The 25628-nt window shown below is 39.9% G+C and overlaps 2 protein-coding genes across 13 annotated transcripts in view; one reads left to right on the top strand and one right to left on the bottom strand.

Annotated features, from left to right (window-relative positions):
• MCPH1 (microcephalin 1) overlaps window positions 1-25628 on the bottom strand; it is a 230922-nt gene that overhangs the window by 91929 nt on the left and 113365 nt on the right. For 2 of the 12 annotated variants that reach the window (XM_077848537.1, XM_077848540.1), the window contains one exon: window positions 21282-23079. The exons of 8 other annotated variants lie outside the window; for them this stretch is intronic. In XM_077848537.1, the coding sequence (XP_077704663.1) occupies window positions 23038-23079 (42 nt within the window). In that variant the 3' untranslated portion in view covers window positions 21282-23037. Of the gene's footprint in view, window positions 1-21281; window positions 23080-24555; window positions 24706-25628 lie in introns of those variants that run through there. 2 more of the 12 variants (XR_013352566.1, XM_077848538.1) reach the window with 2 other exon arrangements.
• Window positions 1-25628, top strand: part of ANGPT2 (angiopoietin 2) — a 51907-nt gene that overhangs the window by 20886 nt on the left and 5393 nt on the right. The window contains exons 2-5 of the mRNA XM_077848544.1: window positions 7736-7891; window positions 11500-11621; window positions 15398-15630; window positions 17503-17633. Coding sequence (XP_077704670.1) covers window positions 7736-7891; window positions 11500-11621; window positions 15398-15630; window positions 17503-17633 — 642 coding nt within the window. The remainder of the gene's footprint in view (window positions 1-7735; window positions 7892-11499; window positions 11622-15397; window positions 15631-17502; window positions 17634-25628) is intronic.

Here is a 25628-nt window from a genome sequence, read left to right as displayed (position 1 = left end):
CCTGAGGGAAACATGCAAAGAGGCAAAGAGATGCGAGCTTATGGGATGAAAACCCCCAATTAAATAATGAAGAGAGATATGTAGTTACACTCACAGATTAAGTAAAGAAATATGGCTTAAGGGAGCATAGATATACTGTATTCAAATTATTTAAAATTTTGTCAGTCACAGGAGGAGGGGGACAAGCTATTAACTTCAGCGTGGCACTGACTGATGCATGCAGCTCTACTCCCCAACACGTTTTCACGCTTATAGTCATCAACATGCACTTTTGGTCTCTTTATGACCAGAGAAAATAGGAAAGGGGTTATCTTTTTTGTAGTTAAGTAAAACTATTTTTATTTGAGATAACGTGATAATCTGTTTTAAATTTTTTAATTTATTTTTTGTATATTTTTTATTGAGGTTCGATTTGCCAACATATAGCATAAAACCCAGTGCTCATCTCATCAAGTGCCCCCCAGTGCCTGTCACCCAGTCACCCCCACTCCCTGCCCACCTCCCTTTCTACCACCCCTTGTTCATTTCCTAGAGTTAGGGGTCTCTCATGGTCTGTCTCCCTCCCTGACATTTCCCACTCATTTTCTCTCCTTTCCCCTATAATCCCTTTCACTAATTTTTATATTCCCCATATGAATGAGACCATATGTTTGTCCTTCTCTGATTGACTTATTTCACTCAGCATAATACCCTCCAGTTCCATCCACGTCAAAGAAAATGGTGGATATTTGTCGTTTCTAATGGCTGAGGAATATCCCACTGTATACAGAGACCACAGCTTCTTGATCCATCATCTGTCGATGGACACCGAGGCTCCTTCCACAGTGTGGCTATTGTGGACATTGCTGCTAGAAACATCGGGGTGCAGGTGTCCCGGCGTTTCACTGCATCTGTATCTTTGGGGTAAATCCCCAGCAGTGCAATTGCTGGGTCGTAGGGCAGGTCTATTTTTAACTCTCTGAGGAACCTCCACACAGTTTTCCAGAGTGGCTGCACCAGTTCACATTCCCACCAACAGTGCAGGAGGGTTCCCCTTTCTCCACATCCCCGCCAACATTTGTGGTTTCCTGTATTGTTAATTTTCCCCATTCTCACTGCTGTGAGGTGGGATCTCATGGTGGTTTTGATTTGTATTTCCCTGATGGCCAGTGATGCAGAGCATTTTCTCATGTGCTTGTTGGCCATGTCTATGTCTTCCTCTGTGAGATTTCTGTTCATGGCTTTTGCCCATTTCAGGATTCGATTGTTTGTTTCTTGGGTGTTGAGTTTAATAAGTTCTTTATAGATCTTGGAAACTAGCCCTTTCTCTGATATGTCATTTGCAAATATCTTCTCCCACTCTGTAGGTTGTCTTTGAGTTTTGTTGACTGTTTCTTTTGCTGTGCAGAAGGTTTTTATCCTGATTAAGTCCCAACAGTTCATTTTTGCTTCTCTTTCCCTTGCCTTCATAGATGTATCTTGCAAGAAGTTGCTGTGGCCAAGTTCAAAAAGGGTGTTGCCTGTGTTCTCCTCTAGCATTTTGAAGGAATCTTGCCTCACATTTAGATCTTTCATCCATTTTGAGTTTATCTTGTGTATGGTGTAAGAGAGTGGTCTAGTTTCATTCTTCTGCATGTGGATGTCCAATTTTCCCAGCACCATTTATTGAAGAGACTGTCTTTCTTCAGTGGATAGTCTTTCCTCCTTTATCGAATATTAGTTGATCATAAAGTCGAGGGTCCACTTCTGGGTTCTCTATTCTGTTCCATTGATCTATGTGTCTGTTTTTGTGCCAGGACCACACTATCTTGATGACCACAGCTTTGTAGTACAACCTGAAATCTGGCATTGTGATGCCCCCAGCTACGGTTTTCTGTTTTAATATTCCCCCTGGCTATTCGGGGTCTTTTCTGATTCCACACAAATCTTAAGATGATTTGTTCCAACTGTCTGAAGATAGTCCCTTGTATTTGTATAGGGATTGCATTGAACCTATAAGTTGCCCTGGATAGCATAGACATTTTCACAATATTAATTCTTCCAATCTGTGAGCATGGAATATTTTTCCATCTCGTTGTGTCTTCCTCAATAAGAAAGGGGTTATCTAGACACAGTATCAAATAACAAAGGGTCACTCATAAACTATTAATAGAAACAAGCTAAAAAGATAGAACAAATTAGTTATAGGAAGTACTTGAAAGAGCCTCTGTGGGGTGGGCTCCATGGAGTGATGCTGATGGAGACAGGTTTGCTTATTAACATCCTAGAAAACCTTAAGCGCCTAACTCCGGCCATGGAGAGAAAGGACTGAAATGACAGACAGTCAATGGTAGGCACACGGCTTTGGTATGGACTTTTCTAGGCTGGACAAATTCAAGTATGGCGTCAATACGAAGAGGAAACAGGAGACCTTTCCAGCCGACGGAGCATCTGAACACTATCTCCAGTGTATGAGCAGCATATTTGCCTGCCGACTACTCCTAGTGTTTCAGAGGACAAAGATGTGCTTGGGTCATGAGTCCTCAGCCTTTTCCTCTTTAACCTCCACATATCACCCTAAATACTGCTGAGCACTTAGGAAGTAGAATCCCTAGATTTAAACACACATGCACACACACCCCCACACACTTTATAAGGAGCAGGAAGAAAGCCCATTTTGCCACTTTTCTGTCCGAAACCTCAAAAGATATTTCAGTTTCTTCATGACAGGGAACCAAGAACATTAGGTCAAAAGCCTTCCAAACAGAAAATCCCTGGATTTAATAATCTTGCCTCCAAGTTTTCAAGCTAATTTTAAGAGCACATGCTTTGCGTGTTGTTATGAGAGTGTGTGGGCACACACAACTTCCATATCCCAAGCAAACAAGAACATCAATCTGTAGTGTGAGGAGATCTAAAAATCAACGAAACAAGTACAGAATGTTTTTTTGGTATTAAAAGGCAACCCAGCAGCACCATGGAGGCCTTTGAGGAGGGCATGCGATGGGGCAGTGTATAACCGTGGAAGGGGGAAGGAGACTCAGGCCAAGGCAGATGGCAGGCAAGGGCTGGAGGTTGAAGTAGCCTAAGGCTCTGGCGTAGCCAGGAGGCAAGGTGCACGGAGGAAAGCAGGCCGAGACTGGAGAGGACAGATGGGAAGGAGTATGGGCCGCCAAGTGAGGGAATCTGCACTTCATCTTACAGGCACGACCATGAGGGAGTAATGTGAGCCGCCGAGCAACCACGACACTCAGGGAGGGGTGACTTGTGTGCAGTTAGGGGCTTTGTGACCATCCAGACACAGAAGAGGATGCTGAACACTGGGTAGGAAGATGGGACCGAGTCAGGAGGGAGTCCTGACGTAGCAAAGAAACATTCTTTGAGGGTGCGTGTGTGTGCAAGAGAGTAATTTGTTTCTACGTTGAAATGCTAGCGATAAAGTGTTTGCAGTGGAACCTCCTGCAATTTGTTGGTTTCCTAGGGAAATTAGAGCATTCAGAGGACAAAAACTAATTAGTTAGAAAAGGTTATCAGGACACGGAGCTTTATTTAAAAAGAAAAGACCTCTCAACCAAGGACTATATAGTTGGTACGGGACCAAGATCACAATCTCGAAGTTGGGGATAGTTTTCGTACATTATCTGTGTTTTCCTTTCCCCAGCCAATTTCAAGATTACTTTCCTTTTGGTCGAAAAAATGATGATGATAATCTTGGTGAGATGAAATGTGGCAAGGGAAGCATTTTAACATGTAATCAATCTGCCATAGTTACCTTGCAAACAAACTTATTTTTCCTGTCAAATTTAATCATTCCAAATGTTGGAGGAGTAATCAAAAACCCCGGGATATATTTTACATCTATCTATCTTATCTATCTATCTATCTATCTGTCTATGTTAAAATAGTTTACTCTGGTTGCTTGAACTCCAATGCATTGCCAACTTGAAAGGCTATGCTTAGGGTGCACTCTTTTTTAATAAATCAAACCAATACTGAGCAACAACCTCATGCAACTACAATGACAGTGATAGCCTTGAAATGTTCATGGAATTTAGATAATTTACTTGAGCTCTAAGGAGAGAGAAACAGCTCAAGGACCTACATTTTTAGTGCTTAGACCAATGATTTAAGAAGGGGGCAAAATGAACGTGCACACCATCCTTCAAACTGTAAGGGGGACCTTTTTTGGGAGGCACTTGGACCCATGAATCGGAATCACCACATGATCATCTTCTGACATGAGGGCAACGTCAAACATTCCTGCAAGACATGAGTGTGTGAAGCCACCCGTGTGAAAGGAGGAAGAACCCCATCTCCTCCCTGGGGAGGGTCAAGTATCTTGGAACTGTTTTGAGAAAAGCAGCTAAGTGCAGATGACAAAGACAGAAAGGGCTGCCCAAGGAGAGTGGAGCACGACACTGCCCACAGGGGCAGAGGAGATCTCAGTTGTCTCACATTTTCCCTTGAACAAAGTCTTCCTTACGCTAGGACAGAATGGCACTGGGCAGATTTCTATATTTCTGGGCTTCAGTTGCAGGCAGTAAAAAACAAGTGATACTAGACAGAAATACATTCCTGGGCAATAAATAAAGAAAGAAGGAAGAGGACTAAGTACGGCTTCTCTGTTGTGAAAGAGTACTCAGTTGTCACAGCACCCATTTCTCCTAAAATCTTATTTTCACTGCTTCAAGTGTAAGAGCACAAACCTTTTTGGGAATCAACACAAAACTGTCTACTTCTTTTTAAAAAATAGTTATTTATTTATTCATGAAAGACACAGACCAAGAGAGAGAGGCAGAGACACAGGCAGAGGGAGAAGCAGGCTCCCTGCAGGGAACCCAATGTGGGACTCAATCCCACATCCTGGGATCAGACCTGAACCGAAGGCAGGTGCCCAACTGCTGAGCCACCCAGGCATCCCCCAAAAATGTCTACTTCTTGATATCGCTGTCTGTTCCTCATTCGTCCCCCAGACCTCAATGAGATACTGGGTATCATCTAGGATTTTACTTTACTGAGTTGTATATACCCTATACAGACACTATCTGCATGTATACTGTGGACATAAGCTCTCTAGGTACCCCCGCAGCACACGCATACGTGTATCTGTAATTTGCTTCCATGTAACATTAACGACACCCACACACCCACCACGTGCATGCACTTTGTCGTCCCCAAAGCCTGAAAAATACTGACTTAAAAAGCGTTCTGTATTCTATTGTTTTCAAGCTTAGAAAAAATTAGGTAATAATGTTAAAATTTTCTACTTATAAAAATTGGGTCTTTTATGGTTTTTAAAGTACTTGAGTCTGATTTTAAATGGGAAATTGACTTTAAAATGTCGGATTATAAATAAGCTTCTCAAATGTGTCTTGATGGTTGTAACCACTTTTGACCCTGTAGTTCTAGGATGGGGGGAGGGACCAAAGGACCCCCTTTCCTCCTCTGGTTATATGATTTAGAGTGACAACGGACCAAATCATTTTTATTTTAGTGCTTAAGTACTAAAATCAATAAGGGAATTAAGACCTTTATTACACTAGTTTATAAATTATTACTTCAGAGTATGGACTTGAACCAAACTCCAGCTTGAACATATCTTTAATAAGCCCAAACTTTCCAGAATAAGTCTTTCTAAATATTATCTTTGCTGGGTGTTAAGAGTAACTAAGACAACTCCTCTGGATGACTTATTTAGCTTTAACTTTAACCTCAAAAATTCTATTACTCCCATGGTGATGAGAAAGAGGGAGAGTGTCTGCGTGTGTGAGAGAGTATGTGAACGAGAGAGAGAGAGGAGAGAGAGGGAGGGACGGAAAGGAGAAATAAACTTCTGTCGAGTTCTTATAAATTGTCTCTTCAAATCATAAAATTAAAATTTTAAAAAGGCAGGGGAAGGGAGGAAGCATAAATTAAGAAAGAACGTAGCCACGAAAATGCTTGGGCTAGTTATCAACCAGCTAGTTAACTCAGGCTTCACAAGGGTTTCACTCTTCGGATTTTATGAAGTTGGTATTAGAGATATTTCTTGGACTGTCAAGGAATAGCACGTGATTTCATGTTTTTACAGTAGTCTAATCTATTTTGGTTCATGTGGAGAAGCAAAGGCTTCACCTGTGAGACTTTTCAAGTGATGAAGCTGCAGGAATGGTCAGGTTTCGCACTATCTGCCCGGTGACTGGGAGAACCAGGGAGCGCCCATTAACCCCGGCCATAACGACAAGGAGGGAGATGGGACGTGCACGGTGGAGGGGCAGAGTCAATGGCAAGCAAGAAATGCAAGCAGTAAACCCACAGTTCTAATACCAATCCTGAGACTTATTATAATATCTCCCAAGGCACAGTTTATAAGTTGCACCAACCAAGAAGCCTTGGACTCTAAGGGAGAAACACTACCCTCCCCATTCTGCTTTCTCACTCTTACAGGCAGAAGTACAGAATTACTCCGTGGTTAAGACTGTAGGAGAAACGATGTTTGGTGACTGGTTCTATGAATGGTTTCTGTGCAGAGAATTACAAGTTTTAAAGAAAGGCATTACAAGCAGTTTTAAACTCATCTTTCAATTGTTTGATTGAATTAAAAAAAAATTCTCAGTTATAACTATGAAGAAAAAAAATAAAAATAGGGCTTTCTGTCCTCGTGAACTTGTACTTTGGGTTAATGAGTAGAATTGTGGCTCCTACCGGAGGATCACGCAATACAAAAATGAAAGGAAATTACTTTTTAAGTATCCAACGTTATATATGCACACGGTGACTGTAAAAGCAGGGCTTAGCTGATCCTTCAAACATTTCTCTGACCAGTCAGAAACACTGTTTGGTACAGGAGGACACTGGGAACCCCTAAAGTTAAGCAACATCCCCAGACTGGAGGAAGAATAGGAGAGCAAGTGTCCACAGCCCAAAGCCCCCATGCTCTTTCCCACACACTGGACATCCCACATTTATATTTAATGACGTGATCTTACTGCCAAAGACATAGGTATCTATGCCCACAGCAGTGGAATTAGCTTCTTCACTCCCTTGTGTTGAGTTGGCATTGCCCACACACCCAGCATGTGAAGTGATGAAGGTCCTAGTGCAGGACTATGACTTTGCCTGGCACCTGACGTGATGAACTTGTGAAAACTCATACATGTTAGGAAAGACTTAATGGGTCCCATGTGTGATGAACAAGGTAAAAGACAAGCAGAGGTGCCTGCAGAACGCGGGACTGAGTGATGCTGTGAGTGATGGGGTAATCCAACGGTGAGCCATTCCTCATACTCTATCTTAGTCTTCCCAAGTCTCTGTTTCAAGAAACTACGAGTCTAGAATGTGAGAGAAACAGTGATGCTTCTTAGAATCAAATGTTCCTGTTCTGCCGAACGTGGACAGACCTGCAGCTTGACGTGCCTGCTGACAGCACCACCCTCTGCCCACCTCTGAGCTGGGGCCTCACTGCTTCCCCTGCCGGCCAAGGTGTGGCCTTCTAGAGGTGACCAAAAACAACCATCACAAAAAAAAAAAAAAAAAAAAAAACCCCAAAAAACATCACTCTGTCCTGCACATGATGTGACTAAGCTGCCAGATTTTAAGTCAACATAAAATCACATTGCATTGTACTGCTAGTGAGAAAACCAACCAACCAACCAACCAATCAACTAACCAACCAACCAGCAAGATTAGAGCAAGGCACAGGTCTTCCAAAAGATTTTTTTAAAGGAAAGGGAAAATATTGAGGGATGAGGTTTTTGATCATTTGTCCGCTATGTTTCTGATACATGTTATCTTCCAGCTTGAGAATTACATACAGGACAACATGAAGAAAGAGATGGTAGAGATGCAACAGAATGCAGTACAGAACCAGACTGCCGTGATGATAGAAATTGGAACAAACCTACTAAATCAAACAGCAGAGCAAACACGGAAGTTAACAGATGTCGAAGCACAAGTAAGCACTAAAACAAAACGTGTAATGGTCCAGCTAGATTAGCTACTAGCAAGAAATTGAGCCACATGGTTACCTGATTCAATAGTGGGAAAATGAAGAAACTGTGAAGGTAGCAGGAAAAAAATGATATGAAAATAAAAATTTGTAGTTAGATAAGAATTTAAAATCAGGAAACATATTTTCATCTTTTTTTTAAGATTTATTTATTTATTTTAGAGAGGGAGGTGGCAGGGAAGGGCAGAGGTGAGGGAAAAGGGAGAGAGAGAGAGAGAGAGAGAGAGAGAGAGAGAGAGAGAAAGAGAGAGAATCCCAAGCAGACTCGCCACTGAGCATAAAGCCAGACATGGGGCTCCATTCCATGACCCTGAGATCATGACCTGAGTGGAAATCAAGAGTCAGACATTCAACTGACTGAGCCACCCAGGTGGCTGTTTTCATCTTTAATACTGAGGTTAAATTATATTTTTTCTACTAAAGACCTGTGAGTCATTTCATATGATGCATACTTGACAGCTACATGATAAGTGCCCCTCTGCCTCGCTGGGTATCTTCTGGATAAGTTCTTAACTGTTTCATGCATTTGAGAAATGAAAGGCACCGAAGGAGAGTGTAAGAAACTTTGTTCTTCAATCTAACTTTTAAGATACAACCAAATCTCAAAGAACTGTGAAAACAATTTGTGGCATAAGTTTATAGACAAAGTGGCAAAGAGTTTACAAGCAGCAGTGGTCGTGGCACCGAGGGCTTACCCATCTGCAGAAGGCCTCAAGTTCCCTGATGGCTCGAGCCCCGCCATCAACGGGGTGAGTGAATCTGAGCAAGGCACCCGCTTCTGTGGACCTCGGGGGTTTTAACTGTAAAGTGAGGGCTGGGTCTTAGACTGGCTGCACTCTTTTAGCTCGCAGATTTTACGAGCTGCTGATTAATAGCAGTAGGAGAGAGGAATATGAAGATAACAAAATGATAACACCAAGACATTAAACATCAAAACAAAATTCATCAAGTCATGCCAAATGACACACAACCTGTGACTGAATAAGAATAGTCCACTGGGACAGAGTGGGTGGGGATGAGAGTGCGGGACACCTGGGGGGCTCAGTTGGTGAAGCATCTGCCTTTGGCTCAGGTCATGATCCCAGGGTCCTGGGATCGAGTTCCACGTGGGGCCCCCTACTCAGTGGGAAGTCTGCTCTTCCCTCCCCTGGACCCCTCCCTCCTCCCATGCTGCCTCTCTCTCATAAATAAATAAAAACTTAAAAGAAAAAAAAAAGAATACTCCAGGTGAGATAAAGGACTATGGGTGGAATTTATTAAGATGCTCCAAGTTCAAGTCTCTTCATTGTTGAATCTACATTCTGATTCCTAACTCTGGCTTCTTTATAGGTTTATGAAGTCAGTACCTCCCTGAGTTGTAAGTAATGCTTAAAAAGAGAGAAAGAAAGATTTAATAGTAAATAACTTCTGCAACGTATTATTCCTATATGCTACTTCAGCTAAAAGAAATGTCAGACATGAACAGAAGGGGATATGATGTAAGGGAAACAACAAGCCTCCCAGCTGTAATAAGATCACATCTAGGATGGTACAAGTGTTCTTATACTGTCTCCCTAAGAACTGCTGGATAAAGTAGGGGAAAACATGAGGAAAGTGGTAGGAGAATAAAAGATTCTTATCTGAGGACAGAATAAGAAGTTACTTCTTACGAGATCTTTCCACAATATTAGAACAATGTAGGAAAAATATAGCTGTATTACATGATGGATCACAAGGTATGAAAACTGTAATCCCAAAAGGTGATAAAAGCTAAAAACAGAAAGATAAAAATTTTAAAGTAAATGTATCAATATATTCACAGTTAATCATTAAAATAAATCATAATGCTCAACTCACATCCCTTGCCTGTTGACAGCAAAACTGGTGGGGAAATCGAGCTCATCCAAAAAATGTCTGGGGAGTGTAACATTTCTTATATCTTTAGGCAGTGGAAATAAAGTGTAAGACATAGGGCAATGCTGTGTGAGGCAGGCTTTTTTTATTGAGCTTTGGGTCACGTGATTTTTTTAAAAAAAATCTATTGTGAAACTAGGTTCAGATGATCCATGATAAGAGGAAAATCAGATGACTGAGAAGAAAACAGCCTATAACGTCCAACTAAACATTAAAATGGCTGAACCTAAGGATGTCAAGGGACTGAATTACGCACCAAACCTAATACGGCACTGCTGAGCAATTACTGTGTGAAATGGGTTTAAATCCAAACACAACATTTTCTGATTAGAAGATTCCTATATCCTGTGAGAGTGAGAGGCTATTCAACCGGACAATGAGAGATAGGTGGAGGTCTGAGAGCTTAGAGGCAACAGGCAACCACCTGACCTGGATCATTTAGGCAGTCACCTGCAGCTGGGGGGCTCTGGGAACGTGATGAAAACTTCACCATTGATGCTGGGTCAGTCGGGACCTACATGCCATCCTCCCCACCTCTGGCCCACTGTGCTCATTTTATGGCCCTTAGGAATTGAATAAAAGACCCAAGCGGCCAGTTCCCTTTAGCAATAACCAATATAGAGTATTTGGGCCCAAAGGAGATGTAGGCCAAATCTATAATCCAGGTGTTAATACTAAAACCCAACCTTTCTGCTGGCCAACGCCTTCACTCATTCATAAGAATGTGTGAACTCCTCCTGCGTTGACTAAGGACAGGGCTATCCTGAAAGCTGCTCAGTGGGACCCAGCCAAGCCTTTTATGAATGACACCGACCCTGAGCAAACAATGGTTCTTTCAAGGACCCTTATTCTTGGGCAACAATTCTGCCTTAAGCTTACACGTGATGTCACATCCTGAATAACCATGACCCAGAGGATGTGAGTAACAGACTCTTCCTGCTAGAAGGCAGCCAAACGCCAAGGAATTCATCCTCAAAGTTGTTAGAACACAATGGGAACAGAGATATTGCATATGGCGTAGGCCAGAGAGGCCCATGAAGCAAAACTGAGCTCCTACTTCATAGTGATGTATTATTGTTTCTTATTTGGTTAATATTTTTTAAATCAAAAAAAGAGAAACAGAAAACAAAAAGCTAAACATGTGAATACAAACTAGGAAATTTCAGGTTAAAAATGAGCTATAGTTTTATAGAATGAAAGCATGTGACTTCTAATCATGTCGTCTACTGATAAATAAGAGAACAACATTTAGTTTCGAGGGGAACCAAGAACCTTTTCCATTTACCAACAACTTCTGATGTATTAAATATGACCATTTATACGCCCACTATGCCCACTTGTCTCACCGTGTGAAAAGAAAGGCTGAAACATGGCAAAACAAGAAGAACAGCATTATATTATTTGACACAAATACCACTGTCCAGAACTACTAAAGATTTTCCAAAAAAAGACACGGTGAAAAAAAAAAAAAAAACCCACATTCTGATGCAATCCAGGACTACAAGCGCTTTCCGAAAATGAAGAATATGCCAAAATAAGATACTTGGGTACATAAAAAAATGCTTTAGTTATGTTTTCCTATAATTTAGCTGACTTAATTAAAAGGAAGTTATATGTAACTTTAAAAATGACAAATGGGAATTTTATTTTGTTACATTTAGGTATTAAATCAGACAACAAGACTTGAACTTCAGCTTCTGGAACATTCCCTTTCCACCAACAAATTGGAAAAACAGATTTTGGATCAGACCAGTGAAATAAACAAATTGCAAGATAAGAACAGGTAATAAAAACACACAAAAAATCTGTAACTCAGAATTTCACACTTTCTGGATCTGAAAGCCTATTTCATGTGACTATTAATTGTAAGCACGGCTTCCAGAATGTCAGATTTCTTAATATGTAGCATCAGGATCAGACACCTCAGAAAGGTCGAGAGTGGGTATGGGAAGAAATATGGAAGTGGCTATGCCTTCTAACCCAGTCTTCCATTTTTTCATCTTCTGGCCCCTTAAAGAGTCTCTCTTCCAGTGATTTCCCCAAACTCTACCTCAGTACTGCACAAATTAACCTATGACAAAATAACGCCAGTATCATGGAGTAAAAGTAACACTGGCCTAGGCATTTTAATAGCTCCTTCACCTCTGGGAACTTCGTTGTTTCCAATGCAGAATGACCCACAGCCAGAAAACTACCTTTAAACTGTAAACAATGCGCATGTCATGATACAATGGTTACTCTTAAGAATATGGTCAAGTAAAAATAGAAGTTAATAATAAATATATCGTTCATATTTAAATAAGATCTACAAAAATCCCAAGAAAACCAATACAAAAACAGGTTGAGGTGATCGGTGGGGATTTTCAAAGGCTTATTGCAGTTGAGGATGTTATGAGGCTAAGTGTGCTTATTCACCTGTTTCTAACCAAGACTGCTGTATGTGTGACACGGAGAATGGTACTGTATTTCACAGCTACATAATTTCAATTACATAATTCTTTATTCTCAACCAAAAAAAAAAAACAACAAACTTCTTGTCTTAAAGTTACTATCTTACAATCATTGTTTCCTGTTAATTGGGAACTCAGCTGAAATAATTCTTTCTGTTCTTTGGGTAACAAGTTTAACTCATGACTGAGGGTTTTGAAAAGCAAATAGATTTTTTAATTCAAGTATTTTTCTTTAGGTTTCAATTTTTTTTTCTTCTTCAGAGTAGTAAATAAAACTTTGAGACCAAAATGGAGATGCAACAATCTCTCCAATTTCATTTTATTGAGATGGTTTTATTTAATAATGTTCTATTATTTAATGATGTTGCAGTAATGGGAAGATACGGGGGCTGAATGACTACTTTAGTTGCTTGCCAGAACAATACTGTCTGGGCCATGTCCAGTTTGTTGAATGCAGCCTGGAACTGAAAACTGTTCCTTCCTTACATTTCCAATTTCATATGCTGATATTATTGATATTAACACTGATATTATTCGTTAAGTAAGTCAGTTTTGTAACCAGAGTATCATCTTTGTAAATAATCGCCAAATCATATTGCCTCTTGCCTAGAGAAGTATAAATCTTATTCTCAGGTTTAGATACACTGCTTAATGTTCTCACTTATTACAAGTTAACTTTGTTATACTCAGTCAGCTGGAATTGCTTTGAAATACAACCAACAACTTTCCCTACATCTTTTGATCATCCATGATAGGGCGAAATTTCTTTGTATGTTAAAGGGGGACAATGTATAAAACAGTAATTCCACCCATCCTGAAGCTTGCTGTATTTTCTGGCTACTCTTGCATATGTGGTCTTTCACATTTTTTTTTCACTTAAATCTTTCACATTTTTCCCCAATTTAATCTGGGGAATTTTCACAATTTCACACAATTTTCCAATACTGTGTATCTAGTTTTATAGGATACTCAATTTAAACAACACATTTCTTTCATAAAACCACCTTGTCAAACACACCTAACAAACTACAGTTTTACGTAACTTACAACAGCAGTGTGGGTCAACTTGAATGGCAAATATCTCACTCAGACACTAGAGTTGTAAATGGACTGTTTCTGAATGACCTGCCAAAGTACAGACCCTGAAAGGGATAGCTTTTTATCAATGGCCTTGTCCTAAAAACCACACATAACAAATCTATACCTGCAGGAAGAATAGTCTTTTTAGCAGCTGCAGAAGCCACAATCTCCTTTTCACAAATATGAAATGAAGTGACGATAACAAGATTTCCATCAATGTGTGTAAATAAATAAAAATGTGAAAACTGTACAGATGATTTTTTCATCCCTCAGTGACTTTGGCCTACTGTGTTTTCAGGTGCCTTACATTGTGACTAGCCTAGGGTTTCATTTGCAAGGACATCAGTAAACATATATGTGAATGTTTTGCACATGTGACAAACTATACCTTTAAATTACCTTCAATATTTCCCCCAAAGTGCAACTGTTTTCATTACAGAATAGTTTCCAATGAAATCAGAGTACTTATTAGGGTCCATGTTTTTCTAAAAATTGACACTTTAACATTTTTAGGTTCACCAGCAGAAGGTGAAAATTACTATGCGCTTTTCATCTTATCATTCTTTTTTTTTTTCCTTTTAAAAATAAATGATTCATTTAAGGGCTACTTGTACCAGTTCAATTAAATTGTGATTATTGTTACAGAGATTATTATTATGGAAAAGTACTACATTGATACTCTTCCCTTCTGAAGAACCTTAGTTATTTCTGCCCATTCAGGATACTTCCTCACACTTCTCAACTGACCATGACCTATGTTAATAAAAAGATAACCTGCACCTAAGTTCAACTTTTATGGTGCTGATCAAATTGATTATCCTGTATCAGAAAATCAAGTGCCATGCTAACGAGTGAGCTGTCAAACAATGTGTGCATACCCCATGCCGCTCCATCTCCTTTCTTCCACCACTCATCACTCTCGATCATGGTATTTGTTACAATGTGCCAAGTCCTTGCTATGAATTTACACCCATATTTCATTTATTTTACCCTATTTAATTAATTTTCTCTCATTTAAAAAAATGTTGTCACTCATTAAATGGATTTCCCAAGCCAGTAATGGGTCCCAATCTGCATTTTGCAAAATGATGCCCTAGAATATGTATGATCTGAGACTCCTTATAGCTTTAAATGCAATGCTATGTGCTTCTATACTCATCACATGGTGCTGCTCTCAGAGCCAGCATGCTTTGGGGTGACCTGATCCTGAGCTAAACTCTCCAATACATGTTTGTATTTAATCTTAATGTTAACTATTTTAGATCAAGATCCAACTACCCTCTGGAGCTATACTGGTATAGGTTTGAGAGAAACTTTTTTTTTTTTTTAAATAAATATCCCTTCTGGAGTGTTCACACACTGGACCATGGGATCAACCCATCTTTCTTTTATGCCTCCTCACAGAATATTAGAGACCATGAAAGACAGCTGGATAACAAATTTCAGCAATGTCACTTTGAAGACAGTATAGATTAATAATTTAAAAATGTCCCTTTTTTACGTTGTCTAGGTCAAGCATCACAGGGTGCTTCCAAAGTGTATTGCCTGTACGCGCTTGTACTAGAAATGATTTTAGGTAGAAAATAGAAAAACTTTATGCATCTATGACACAGGTTACATAGGGATTCATGCATAGATATGAGGCTCTCAGCCTGGGTTTTCCACTCATCTTTCCACCTGCCCAAGTGTGTTCCCAACACTGAGGCTGCCTTCTCTTTGCCCACAGTCTCCTACAGCAAAACCACAGTCTTCAAGGGCACTCCATGTGATAACTCCTAATTACAAGCCTTAATTTTTACCAGCAAATTCTATACTCATATCTATGTCATACCTATTTATCTACTGTTCTTGGCAAGTTTGAGAGCTTCTTGAAGGCTGTGGCCACTCCTTTAACATTTTCACAGAGTGTCTTGGAGAAACAGAAATTCAATAAATATTAAAAATTACATAAGAATTATGAAACTGACTCAATGTCTACAAAGCAATCAGAAAACCCTTCACTAAACTAATAATTATTTCCCTTTACAAGTTTCCTGGAAAAGAAAGTACTAGACATGGAAGACAAGCATATAGTTCAACTACGGTCAATAAAAGAAGAGAAAGATCAGCTCCAGGTGTTAGTATCCAAGCAAAACTCCATCATTGAAGAACTAGAAAAACAGTTAGTGACCGCCACAGTGAATAATTCGGTTCTCCAGAAGCAGCAACATGATCTGATGGAGACAGTTCATAGTTTATTGACTATGATATCACCATCAAAATGTAAGTCAAGTTTACATATCATTTTTCTTCCATTTTCATTGCCACTAATTAGTAAGTGAAATTCTCAAATTTCTAAAAAAAAAATGTTATCGTTCAGAAAAGGACTATTTCTCTTACATGTTTCATACAAAAGCTTTACAGGGTCTCAACACAGAACCAATTAAAAAGGAGGAAGTGATTCTACTCCTGATTATTTACCCAAAGAATGCAAAAGCACTAATCCAAAAAGATATATGCACCTCTATGTTTACTGCAGCATTATTCACAAAAGCCAGATTAAGGAAGCTGCCAAGTGTCTATAGATAGATGAATAAATAAAGAAGATGTGAAATATATATAAAAGTATACATATACATATATACAATGGAATATTATTCAGCCATTAAAAATAATTAAATCTTGCCATTCATGACAACGTGGATGTCGGTTCCCTTCTCTCAGCTCACCTTAGATATATTGTGCCTACTTTATTACTGTTTTACCCTTCAATTTCTCTTGGATTTGAGAGGGAGGAAGAGAGGCATCTTCAGTCATTACTTAGAAATGTGGTATATAATCTATGTGGGATTTCCATTTTATGTTTTCTTTTTCTAAAACGAATTGATTCTAGTTCTTACTATGATTTATTTCCTAATGTCCTTTAAAACTCGATTCTTTTGACATAGATACATTTACATATGAATCACGTGAAGATATTCTTCATTTTCACAAAAAAATAGTACATTTTCACATCACCCTTGAGTCATGCAGCTATCCCAATTTTAACAGAAACACTTAGACAAGGAAATGAATAAAAATCACCCATTCTTGATGATAAGTGGCAGGATTGACACCAGAGGGCCAGTTGCCAATACCTGCCTTCCAACTGGAGATTCACTCTCTTATCATTTAGAAAAAAGTACTTTTTCACATCCATAGAGAAGGAAAAGGCAATCATCTGACATCTAGTGGGAACGAGATAATGTGAGGTGTTAGCTCTGGTGAGCCAAAGTAGAGAAAATCATGCAGCTCAAATCTCGGCAGAAAAAAAACGGCACAGGAGAGAGGGTAACAGAAAAGGGTTTCCTTTTCCCATATGTCTCAAGGTGATGTGAAGATAGAACCTCTGTCCACTTGTGATACCTACCCACACATTTGTGCTATATGCCTATGCTCTGGTGCGTCTCCAGAATGAATACAAATACCTGCAAGAACACACACACACACACACACACACACACACACACACTTTTTTATGGTAAAAAGGATTGGGAAATCTAAATGTTGACAGCAGAGTAAAAATTTGAAGGATTTTTAGATTTAGAATTTCAAAGACAAAGATAAATTAATGGCTCCTCTTGAACACAAACTATAATGGGACGGTTGCTTAAAATACAAAGAATACTTAAGGTCCTTACCCAATAGTCTAAAGAAATGTATCAAGACTTGACCTCAGATACTGACTTTTTAAAAAAAGGAGAAAACACATCCACAGCCTGGATAGGATCATGGCTGACGGGATATGCCCCGCAGCCACTGTAGAGGGGACACTGTACGTTCTTTATTTGTTGTTGTTCTTTTGCAATAACTGTATGTGATTCTAGTCAAGGTGGAAGATTTTTTTTTTAAGTAATTGTTTACTATCGCTAATTGCAAAGTACTTGCATTACATGTTGATGGTAAAAAAAAAGAAGTATGGATTACTGGTGATAATCTTTGAGAACTAATGCAGAACAGACTAAAGGACTAATGTTTTTGGAAAGGATAAAAACTGATGTGTCCTTTTTACTTATTATAAGAATTCAAATGTAATAAAACTTAAGTGCATTTCAAAATAATAAACTTGTATCTTTCCATGAACTCTCTTTAAATGCTTTCCTATTTTTTTTAAAGCACCTAAGGACACCTTTGTTGCTAAGGAAGAGCAGATCATTTACAGAGACTGTGCAGAAGTATTCAAGTCAGGACTGACAACCAATGGCATCTATACGCTAACATTCCCTAATTCCACAGAGGAGATAAAGGTATGGCGGTTAGTGTCCTGGTTTCAACTTCCTGGCTGTAAACACACTATTTTAGAAGCAGAGGAACCACATTGTAGTTTACACACCCAGACCTTTCCCAACTTCATGCAAAGCAAAGCAACAAACATGTACCAAGCGTCTACCCCACACGGAGTACTTGCCAAGGACTCCAAGTCTAGCCACTGCACACAGATACTGACCAGGCATGTCAATGATGTAGAGATTTCTATCTTATCATCAGAAGACGTCTAATTCCTCTTCTCCTTGCATTTAACTTAATCATACTGTCTATCGTTTTCCCTCAAGTGTCACTCATTTCATTACTTTTAAAGAAAACATTCTCCGAATACTAGAGTTCAAATAAACAACTAGTTTGTTTTTCAATTGTTATTTCAAGTAGCATTGGTAATTCCACCAAAAAAAAAAAAAAAAAAAGTCTCATTTAGCTCACAACTAAAACAGCCACAAAAAAGTTTTTCTCTGACACAACCATGGTACCCTGTTTTGCAAAAGTGATTTATAGACAGTTCACATTTCATTAGATAGCTTGTAAGAGGGCACGTACTCAGCAGTAGAGACTCAATACAATTAATGATTTTTCCTGCTTTGTCAAGGATGTCCCAAAGCGAAATTGACTTATTTTTTTTCCCAGTTGCGAGGGTGTGGCTGAAGCATATAGTGACTCAAATATAACATGCTCCATTACCTTGATTCATTGAGGTGCTGGCAGGTCCCCCCACCGGAGGTTCTGTACCAACGGTGTGGATGCTGTCACAGTGTCGAAGGCCAAAAACGTCTTAGTGTCATTACAGTGACACTAAGGAAACAGTGTCAGCCCTGTGGCTGGCAGCGAGGGCCTCAGGGACCCCCCAGGAGTCTGCAGGTCACCCCATGAGGATCGCTGGGGTTTGCTACTCTTACCCCACCTAACATAGGCTGGAAGACTTAAAACATACCTTAAAACATACCCTCAAAGAGAGAGGCTCATTTTCTCCTCAAGTATTTGGAGTTTATTTCAAGGCATAAGCTCAATTACTTTGGGGAAAGTGAATCAACAGCCAGAACTTGCCTTAGTATTTTGGATTACTCAGTGAGCACGGCTCCTGAAGTTGCTCTGGGAGACCCTGAGCATTAGATGGGGGGGGGGGGGAATCACACCCCCCAGGGAATATTTCAATGTGGCTTCTCACAGAGGTTTGAGAAGGTAAAATAATACAGGAGATTCAGTGTGAAGTGTTATATAATTATCAGAGGACTGTATTTATATTAACTGTTTACAAATATGTCTGCATCTAACTGTAACTGTTACAAGTTAAACCAATGTAAACAATTACAGAAAAGGCCATCGATACTATATAAAAATGGAAATTTTAGAGGTTCCTGGAACTATTATCTCTTTGAACTCAGTAAGATCCTCAGTATTTAAAATGCTAATAAGAAAAAGCACTTTCAAAACCTAAGCATTAAGGGTTTAGGGACATAGAATTTGAAACAGTAACATATACTTTGATTATGAATTTAAAAGATAGATATTGTGCTATTCAAGACAATACTTTCCAAAGAAAACCCTTCTAATTCATTCATGCTGCTTTAAATCAACCTTGGAAATCAGTTAATGTCCCTGAGTGCCCTAGAAGCAATGCATTAGTGGGGAGGAAAAAAAAAAAAAAAACATAAATAGTCTGCTACAGATGAGAAAATAATGAACAGATCCTGTATGAAGACTCTCAATCCCCTTTGCAATCTGGTTTTCATAACAATCCTTCGGATACTACTATCTGTCACCAGATGTTGGTCTCTTCTTGGCCCAAAGAAATGGGGACAGGAGTGGCGACAGGAGGAGGAGAGAGGATATCAGCGCAGTGTGAATGTTTTTGCAAATCCAGAGGGCAATCGCCGATCACACAGCACCAACCAACTGCTCTATAAATGTTTCCGTGACTCAGTGCAATGCTCCCACCCCAGAGCCCCATGTCAAAGCCAATGGCCTCTGAAATGTTCTACAGCAAGAGGAAAATGTAGAGCATTGTGGGTCAACGTGAATCTCCGGTCATGGTTGGCAACCTTAGGATTTATGTTTCTTTTAAACATTTGCAGTAAAAATAACTCATGTGCACAGCGGGGGACAACAATCCTACCAAACCTCAAGTTTCTCATCTCTAAAATAAATGGTCCAGATTAAGTGATTTCTAGATTTCCTTCCAGACTTGAGACCCTAGAATTCACCATCTGATCAAGGGAGAGAAAGCCTGAGAGACGGGTGTTTAAATTCTGGCTCTGCCAATTTGTGCCTCTGAGGCCCATCATTTACCCTGTGTGAGGCCTCAGTTTCCTAATCTGTAACACGATGAAGTCACCACAGTCTGACAGAGCGATTTTGAGGTGACCATGGCCATCAGCTCTTAGGACAGGTCTTACTACTTAACCAGCTATTGATAACTGTGAACTGTTTACCATTTTGACTGCCCCCAAGGACTATGAGATGGCTTCTCTGCATGACATCTCTGCAGCCATCTTTGCCCTGTTTCATCTAACTCAGGAAAAGTGCGTTCAAGACATCTTTGGGCTGACCTTTTCCAAAGGGGCTTACGTATTTCAACTTTATTTTTGAAAAAATCATTATGTTTCTGCAAAAGATAAAAACAAAAACTGCATCAAGGGCATTTGAGTTTGTTTCTGCTGGTCAGAGACGTAATAATTTCATTTCCCTAAATTTCACAGGGTATCTGTCTCCTGGTGCTTATCTGTGTCATTACTGTTTCATCAGCCATTCACCATGGCCTCAGAGCCGAAGCATGACACTTAAATCAAGCATCATCCACTAAAAGACTTCAAGTTTTAGAGAGCAAGCTATCAGGTCCCTGAACCATGCAATAGTGTGCTAACAAAAGCATTAGCTGCCCTGGGGTTGGTCGTAGCTGGAGCGGTGAGGTCTTGGGCATTCTCTGAGGAAGTCTGCTTTCCTGATCCTGAGATAATCCATTTCATCATTTTCACTCAGTGCCCTCTGGCTACGTGGACAACTCTCTTTGAACACTATCTTCCTCTGAAAGTTTCACGACTCAGTTAACCATGATACTTTAGTTTCTATGAACTCTTTGTTCTTTTTTCTTTTTAAGAGGAACAAAGAGACATTAAGGAAACGTCCTAATCATCTCCTCCTTGTCCCTGGTGGAGTTAGGGAATAGTGCAGCTCAACCCATTTTCACATGGGCGGTGGAAATGTCCAGTCTGGACTCAGATTTTCACACCAAGACAAACCACTTCTCTTATTTAAGTGTTCATGATACTCGATGATGGTGATGTTGACAGCAAAAAATCAAATATTCTGGGAACAAGGATAGGCTCGCTAAAAACCATATCCGGTCTTTCCACCCACCAGCATGCCATTTAGGATACAGAGGAAGTAACTTGTCTGTACACACATAACTCCTCAAGCCAGTATAGCTTACTCAGCTAGTTTACTAAACTAATTTTCTTTTAGGAGACATACTGAGAGAAGTGAGCAGTACTGATCATTGGGTGGACCACAGGCAAATAAGAGGCAGTATTATTCATGAACTGATTTCAAGTTGGAGCCGCGTTGAGGGCAGTTCTGGCCTATTAACAAAAGGGTCAAGTTTCTTTGTTTCTGGCAGTCTACTATGGTTTTTTTTTTTTTTATTTTTTTTTATTATTTTTTTTAAAAGGTACAGAATGAGACCTTACTCGAGTCCTGTATTCCACCTAACAGCTGAATGACTCTGGTCAAATTAACTTTACTGAATCTTTTCACTAAATCTTTTCTCCTTTCAGAAATGCAAAATTACACTATCACAGCAGAAGTGCTTCAGGATTACTGATAATATATGCAGGGTACCCAGTGCAGTACTTGGAACAGAGTGGTGCGCAGCAATGATAGCAAGATAATTAATAATAATAATAATATCAACGCAGGGAGATAATAAGGGGTCACCTTAGGCAGGTCAATATTATTTGTCTGGTTAATTTAAAATGGGGAAATCATTTTATCCTTAAGAAACGCAATCTTCTTTAATGGAACATGTGCTCCCAAATGTGAGGATCATCAGGGAAAGCAATATGGGCCAAGGGACCTTTGTGGAGAGAGATGGGAAGAGCAGTGGAGAGAAATCTGCTGGAGAAGAGGGTTCTGGGTTCCAAGGGCAGCTCTCTGTCCCGTTAGCAATGAGACATCAGGCAAGGCATTGAAAATGAAACACTAGGTCTAGGTATGCTCTTGCTTCTCTTTTATCCCCCATTGTTGAAGATTTTAACTCGCAAATGCAGAAGAGTTCACATTTAAACTTACTCTGCCAAAATTTTCTCCATTATTTCCCAAAAAAAGACTGAGGAAGACAGCCGAGGAAGACTATTTCTAATTGGTTTTGAATGATAACTTTCGTATTTAATACCTTGTATGCCATAGGAAAATTTATCTGAACTTTCTGGAAGAATTTTTTGTTCTACTCTAATCTCATTATTTAAAACTATTTATGTAATCTTATTTGCAGGAGTTTCTAATTTCATAATAAAACTCCAGCTGAGTGGAAAGTGAGCATGCATGCTCCTGGCCCAAGACAGAATTCTGTGTTCTGAACAAAGTTTAAACCCACCAAGCCAGTTTGAAAGCAAAAACTAAAAAGAGCTAGGAAGAGAAATACCATGGGCAGTGAGCAAAGTGCAAAGAAGCTTGAAGTCATGATCTGAAGGGTAGAGCTACCAGGAGACACTCAGGTGTGGTGTATGGTCACATACACCACCCTGGGTACACAGGAGCCTCAGATCTCTCACACTGAAGGTCGAACCGAGAAATCTGACTTTTATCCCACGTGGAAGAACCTCGTAACCCCACAGCATAACATAACAGGAGTCTTGGAAACCCTACAGTGCAAAAGTACTCTTTCTACCCAACTCTCTATGGAGTTGATAGGGACTGACAACTATCATAAAGGTCTCTAGAGTTGTGAACACCAGCTGGTAGATTTTTGCAGGTTGGAGATGAGGTTTGGAACCAATCCACCAAGATGTCCCAATTGCAATAAATCTCTAAGAAACAGCGATTTTTGGGTCAGCGATTGGGGTGGGTCTTTAGCCTAGAAGAGACGATGACAAGAAAGTCATATTCTCATCGATGCTGAAATCGTGTTATATTACTGTTTATTTTTCATCATCATTTTAAACTCCTGGTTTTCAATTTATTTAAAACCATCTGCTTCTTGGAGGACCACAAAGATTTACCCTGGGGAACCCTATCAGCACAAGTCATATTATAGGTATCCACATGTGTCTTGTTTCTGTGAGTTCAGATGCAGACCTGAGTCACTGGTGTTTCCCACGCAGTAATTGTGCACTTCCCATTGGCAGGCATACTGCGACATGGAAACCTCTGGAGGTGGGTGGACGGTCATTCAGCGGCGTGAAGATGGCAGTGTTGATTTTCAGAGGACTTGGAAAGAATATAAAGTGGTATGAATATTCTTTAAGCCATCTGAAAATAATTTTCTTTCTGAAAACTAACTTTCAAGATCTGCAGGCCCTGCACCACAAATCCAAAACTAACCAATGACTGTTGACAATTTTTGTTATCAAAACGTTCCTTTTAACTGTTGTTTCAGTCTCCCCACTAACGAATGACCCTGTCAATGTAAAGTAAACTATATATCAAAACAGAGGCATGCAAGTGTGAGGCTTATTTTTAATGGCAGGCTCAGCGTTTTTCGGTAAGCCAACAGTTTCACAGAGCTTCACATGTCAATAAACTGAGCTGTTTACACTCATGTTTCTATTGGTGATTTCCCCAAGTAGTTCTAATTACTCTAGTACTAATTTTCTTCCAGTAGAAGCTTGTCTTTTTTAAAAAAAACTGACCTTTGGAAAAATCTACTTTCTTATATAGAACACCTCAAACTTTCAGAGAACAGGGAAGTATTTAAACTGATTGACTATTGATTTCAAATAAGTGAAGAAAAAAAATAAATGAGGTGATTGAATTTTACAACTTGGATTATAGGGATTTGGGAACCCTTCTGGCGAACACTGGCTGGGAAATGAGTTTGTTTTCCAAGTGACCAATCAACAGCCATATGTGCTTAAAATACACCTTAAGGACTGGGAGGGAAACGAGGCGTACTCGCTGTATGAACATTTCTATCTCTCCGGTGAAGAACTCAATTACAGGTGAGTTGTGTGTAACTGGAAAACATTAATAGATTTGCTGGGTGAGCATTCCAGAAAGTCAGAGCCCCACTGCATCGACCAGGATCAGAAGTACTGTGAGGATACCTTAAACGGAGGAAACCTCTCGTTCCTCAGCATTCCATGTTGCCTTTCGGGAAGCTCCTCTAGTCTGAAGATTCTAACTTTGGTTTTAACCATATGAGGGGAACTTCACGAGGACAGCATCTTGTTTGCTGTCTCTGTCTTGTATCCTCAAAGCCTGGCACATAACAGGCATTCAACAAGTATTTGTAGAACATGTAAAGGTTGTGTCCATATTATAAAAAGTCATGCCGATGTCACAATGGAGGGTATATCTGTGACTAGACGGTTTTCTTTCAGAAGGTTTTAACAGTTAAATCTATCTTTCTGCAGTTAAAGCACACTCAATTGTCAAGTTCCATCCCCAAATCAGGGTGAGTTACCAAGTCTAAAAGTGGCAGACTTAGGTGGGTTAGTCATGCAACTCCTTTACTTTCCACCATAGAAACAACAGCCGAGTCACAGCACTCCCTTAGTGTTTGTCTTGCCCCACGCATTTGGCGGCGCTTATCCTGAATGTTCCAAGAAAAGCATGGGCATCCTTGACTCAGAATTTAGTTTCTGGCTATAAAGCACCGTGAGAGTAGAGGCGGAGAGCAGCACAGGCATTGAGAGGCCGGTGCCTGACGAGTGACCTCACGGCAGGTAGGGTAAAAGCACCTACCTGCGCGTGGTATCACGGACAGAGGTACTTGGAAACCCATGTGCGACGCCGCAGGGAGAACAGTGAGATCGTGTGCCAGGTGGCACCGCAGGAATTGGTCTCAGGAGGCACTGAAGAATTGTTCAATCACCAACACAGGCCTGCAGGAGTCTGAAGAGCACAGGCATGCACATCATGAAAACATCTACACTCGAGTCAGAAATAAAGTTCCACCGAACATCGCAGGAAACAGTCCTTGTGGGGCCTCGAGTCCCACCTACATGTCATTCATGCCCAATTCAGCCCCTCTGCACCATAGAAAATCCAAACTGAACAGCTTAGAAAATACGCATGATTTCCAAGTCCCTGAGCTGGCTTCTTTGGGGTGGAATCTACAATGAAGAGCACAGAAAAACAGCTACTGCTTTATAAACGGGAGGGTCAAAATTTTGAAAGTTTTGAAGACAGGTAATGAGACAGTACAACAAGTAATGACATGACTTCTGAAAAGTCAGTGAGACAGAGCCCATCGGTTCTCATCACAGAAAGAGCAGGGCTCCCTTGAAGAGAGAAGGACGCAGATGAATGAAAAGATAGATGTTTGGGCCTCCCTGCAGCTCCAAGTTGACTCCAAAGAGATCAAAACTTCAATGAATTTTTAGACACGAGTGGTTGGTCATTGTTTTACCTCCAAGCTAAATATTGTTTCAACTGGCAACAGTTAGGAATCTACAACAGAGGAATTAAAAAAAAAAAAAAAGAAGAAGAAGAAGAAGGAAAGAAAGCAAGAAACACAAAAATTAAGGATTAGACTGTTTATATAAGGAGATTTTACAAAATGGGTCATTACCCTTGTATGCTGACATTATAAAAATGTTTTAAACTGAGATAGTTTTTAACAGATACTTCCTTTAGAAATGCGATCAGTTTTGGGATATGCCATTTAAAAAAGCACAAATTCATTTAAAGCTCAGTTTAATTTACTTGGCAGCGTAGGGCAGATACTACATCGAAACAATGATTGTCCCAGAAAAACATGGTGGTGACAAGCAGGCGGTGACATGGCTGAGCAATACACAGGGGTCTCAGAATGC

Source organism: Canis aureus, chromosome 15 (assembly GCF_053574225.1).
Source record: "Canis aureus isolate CA01 chromosome 15, VMU_Caureus_v.1.0, whole genome shotgun sequence".
Taxonomy (NCBI): domain Eukaryota; kingdom Metazoa; phylum Chordata; class Mammalia; order Carnivora; family Canidae; genus Canis; species Canis aureus.
Note: the sequence above shows the minus strand (reverse complement) of the source record. Positions and strands in the feature narration are given on the sequence as shown.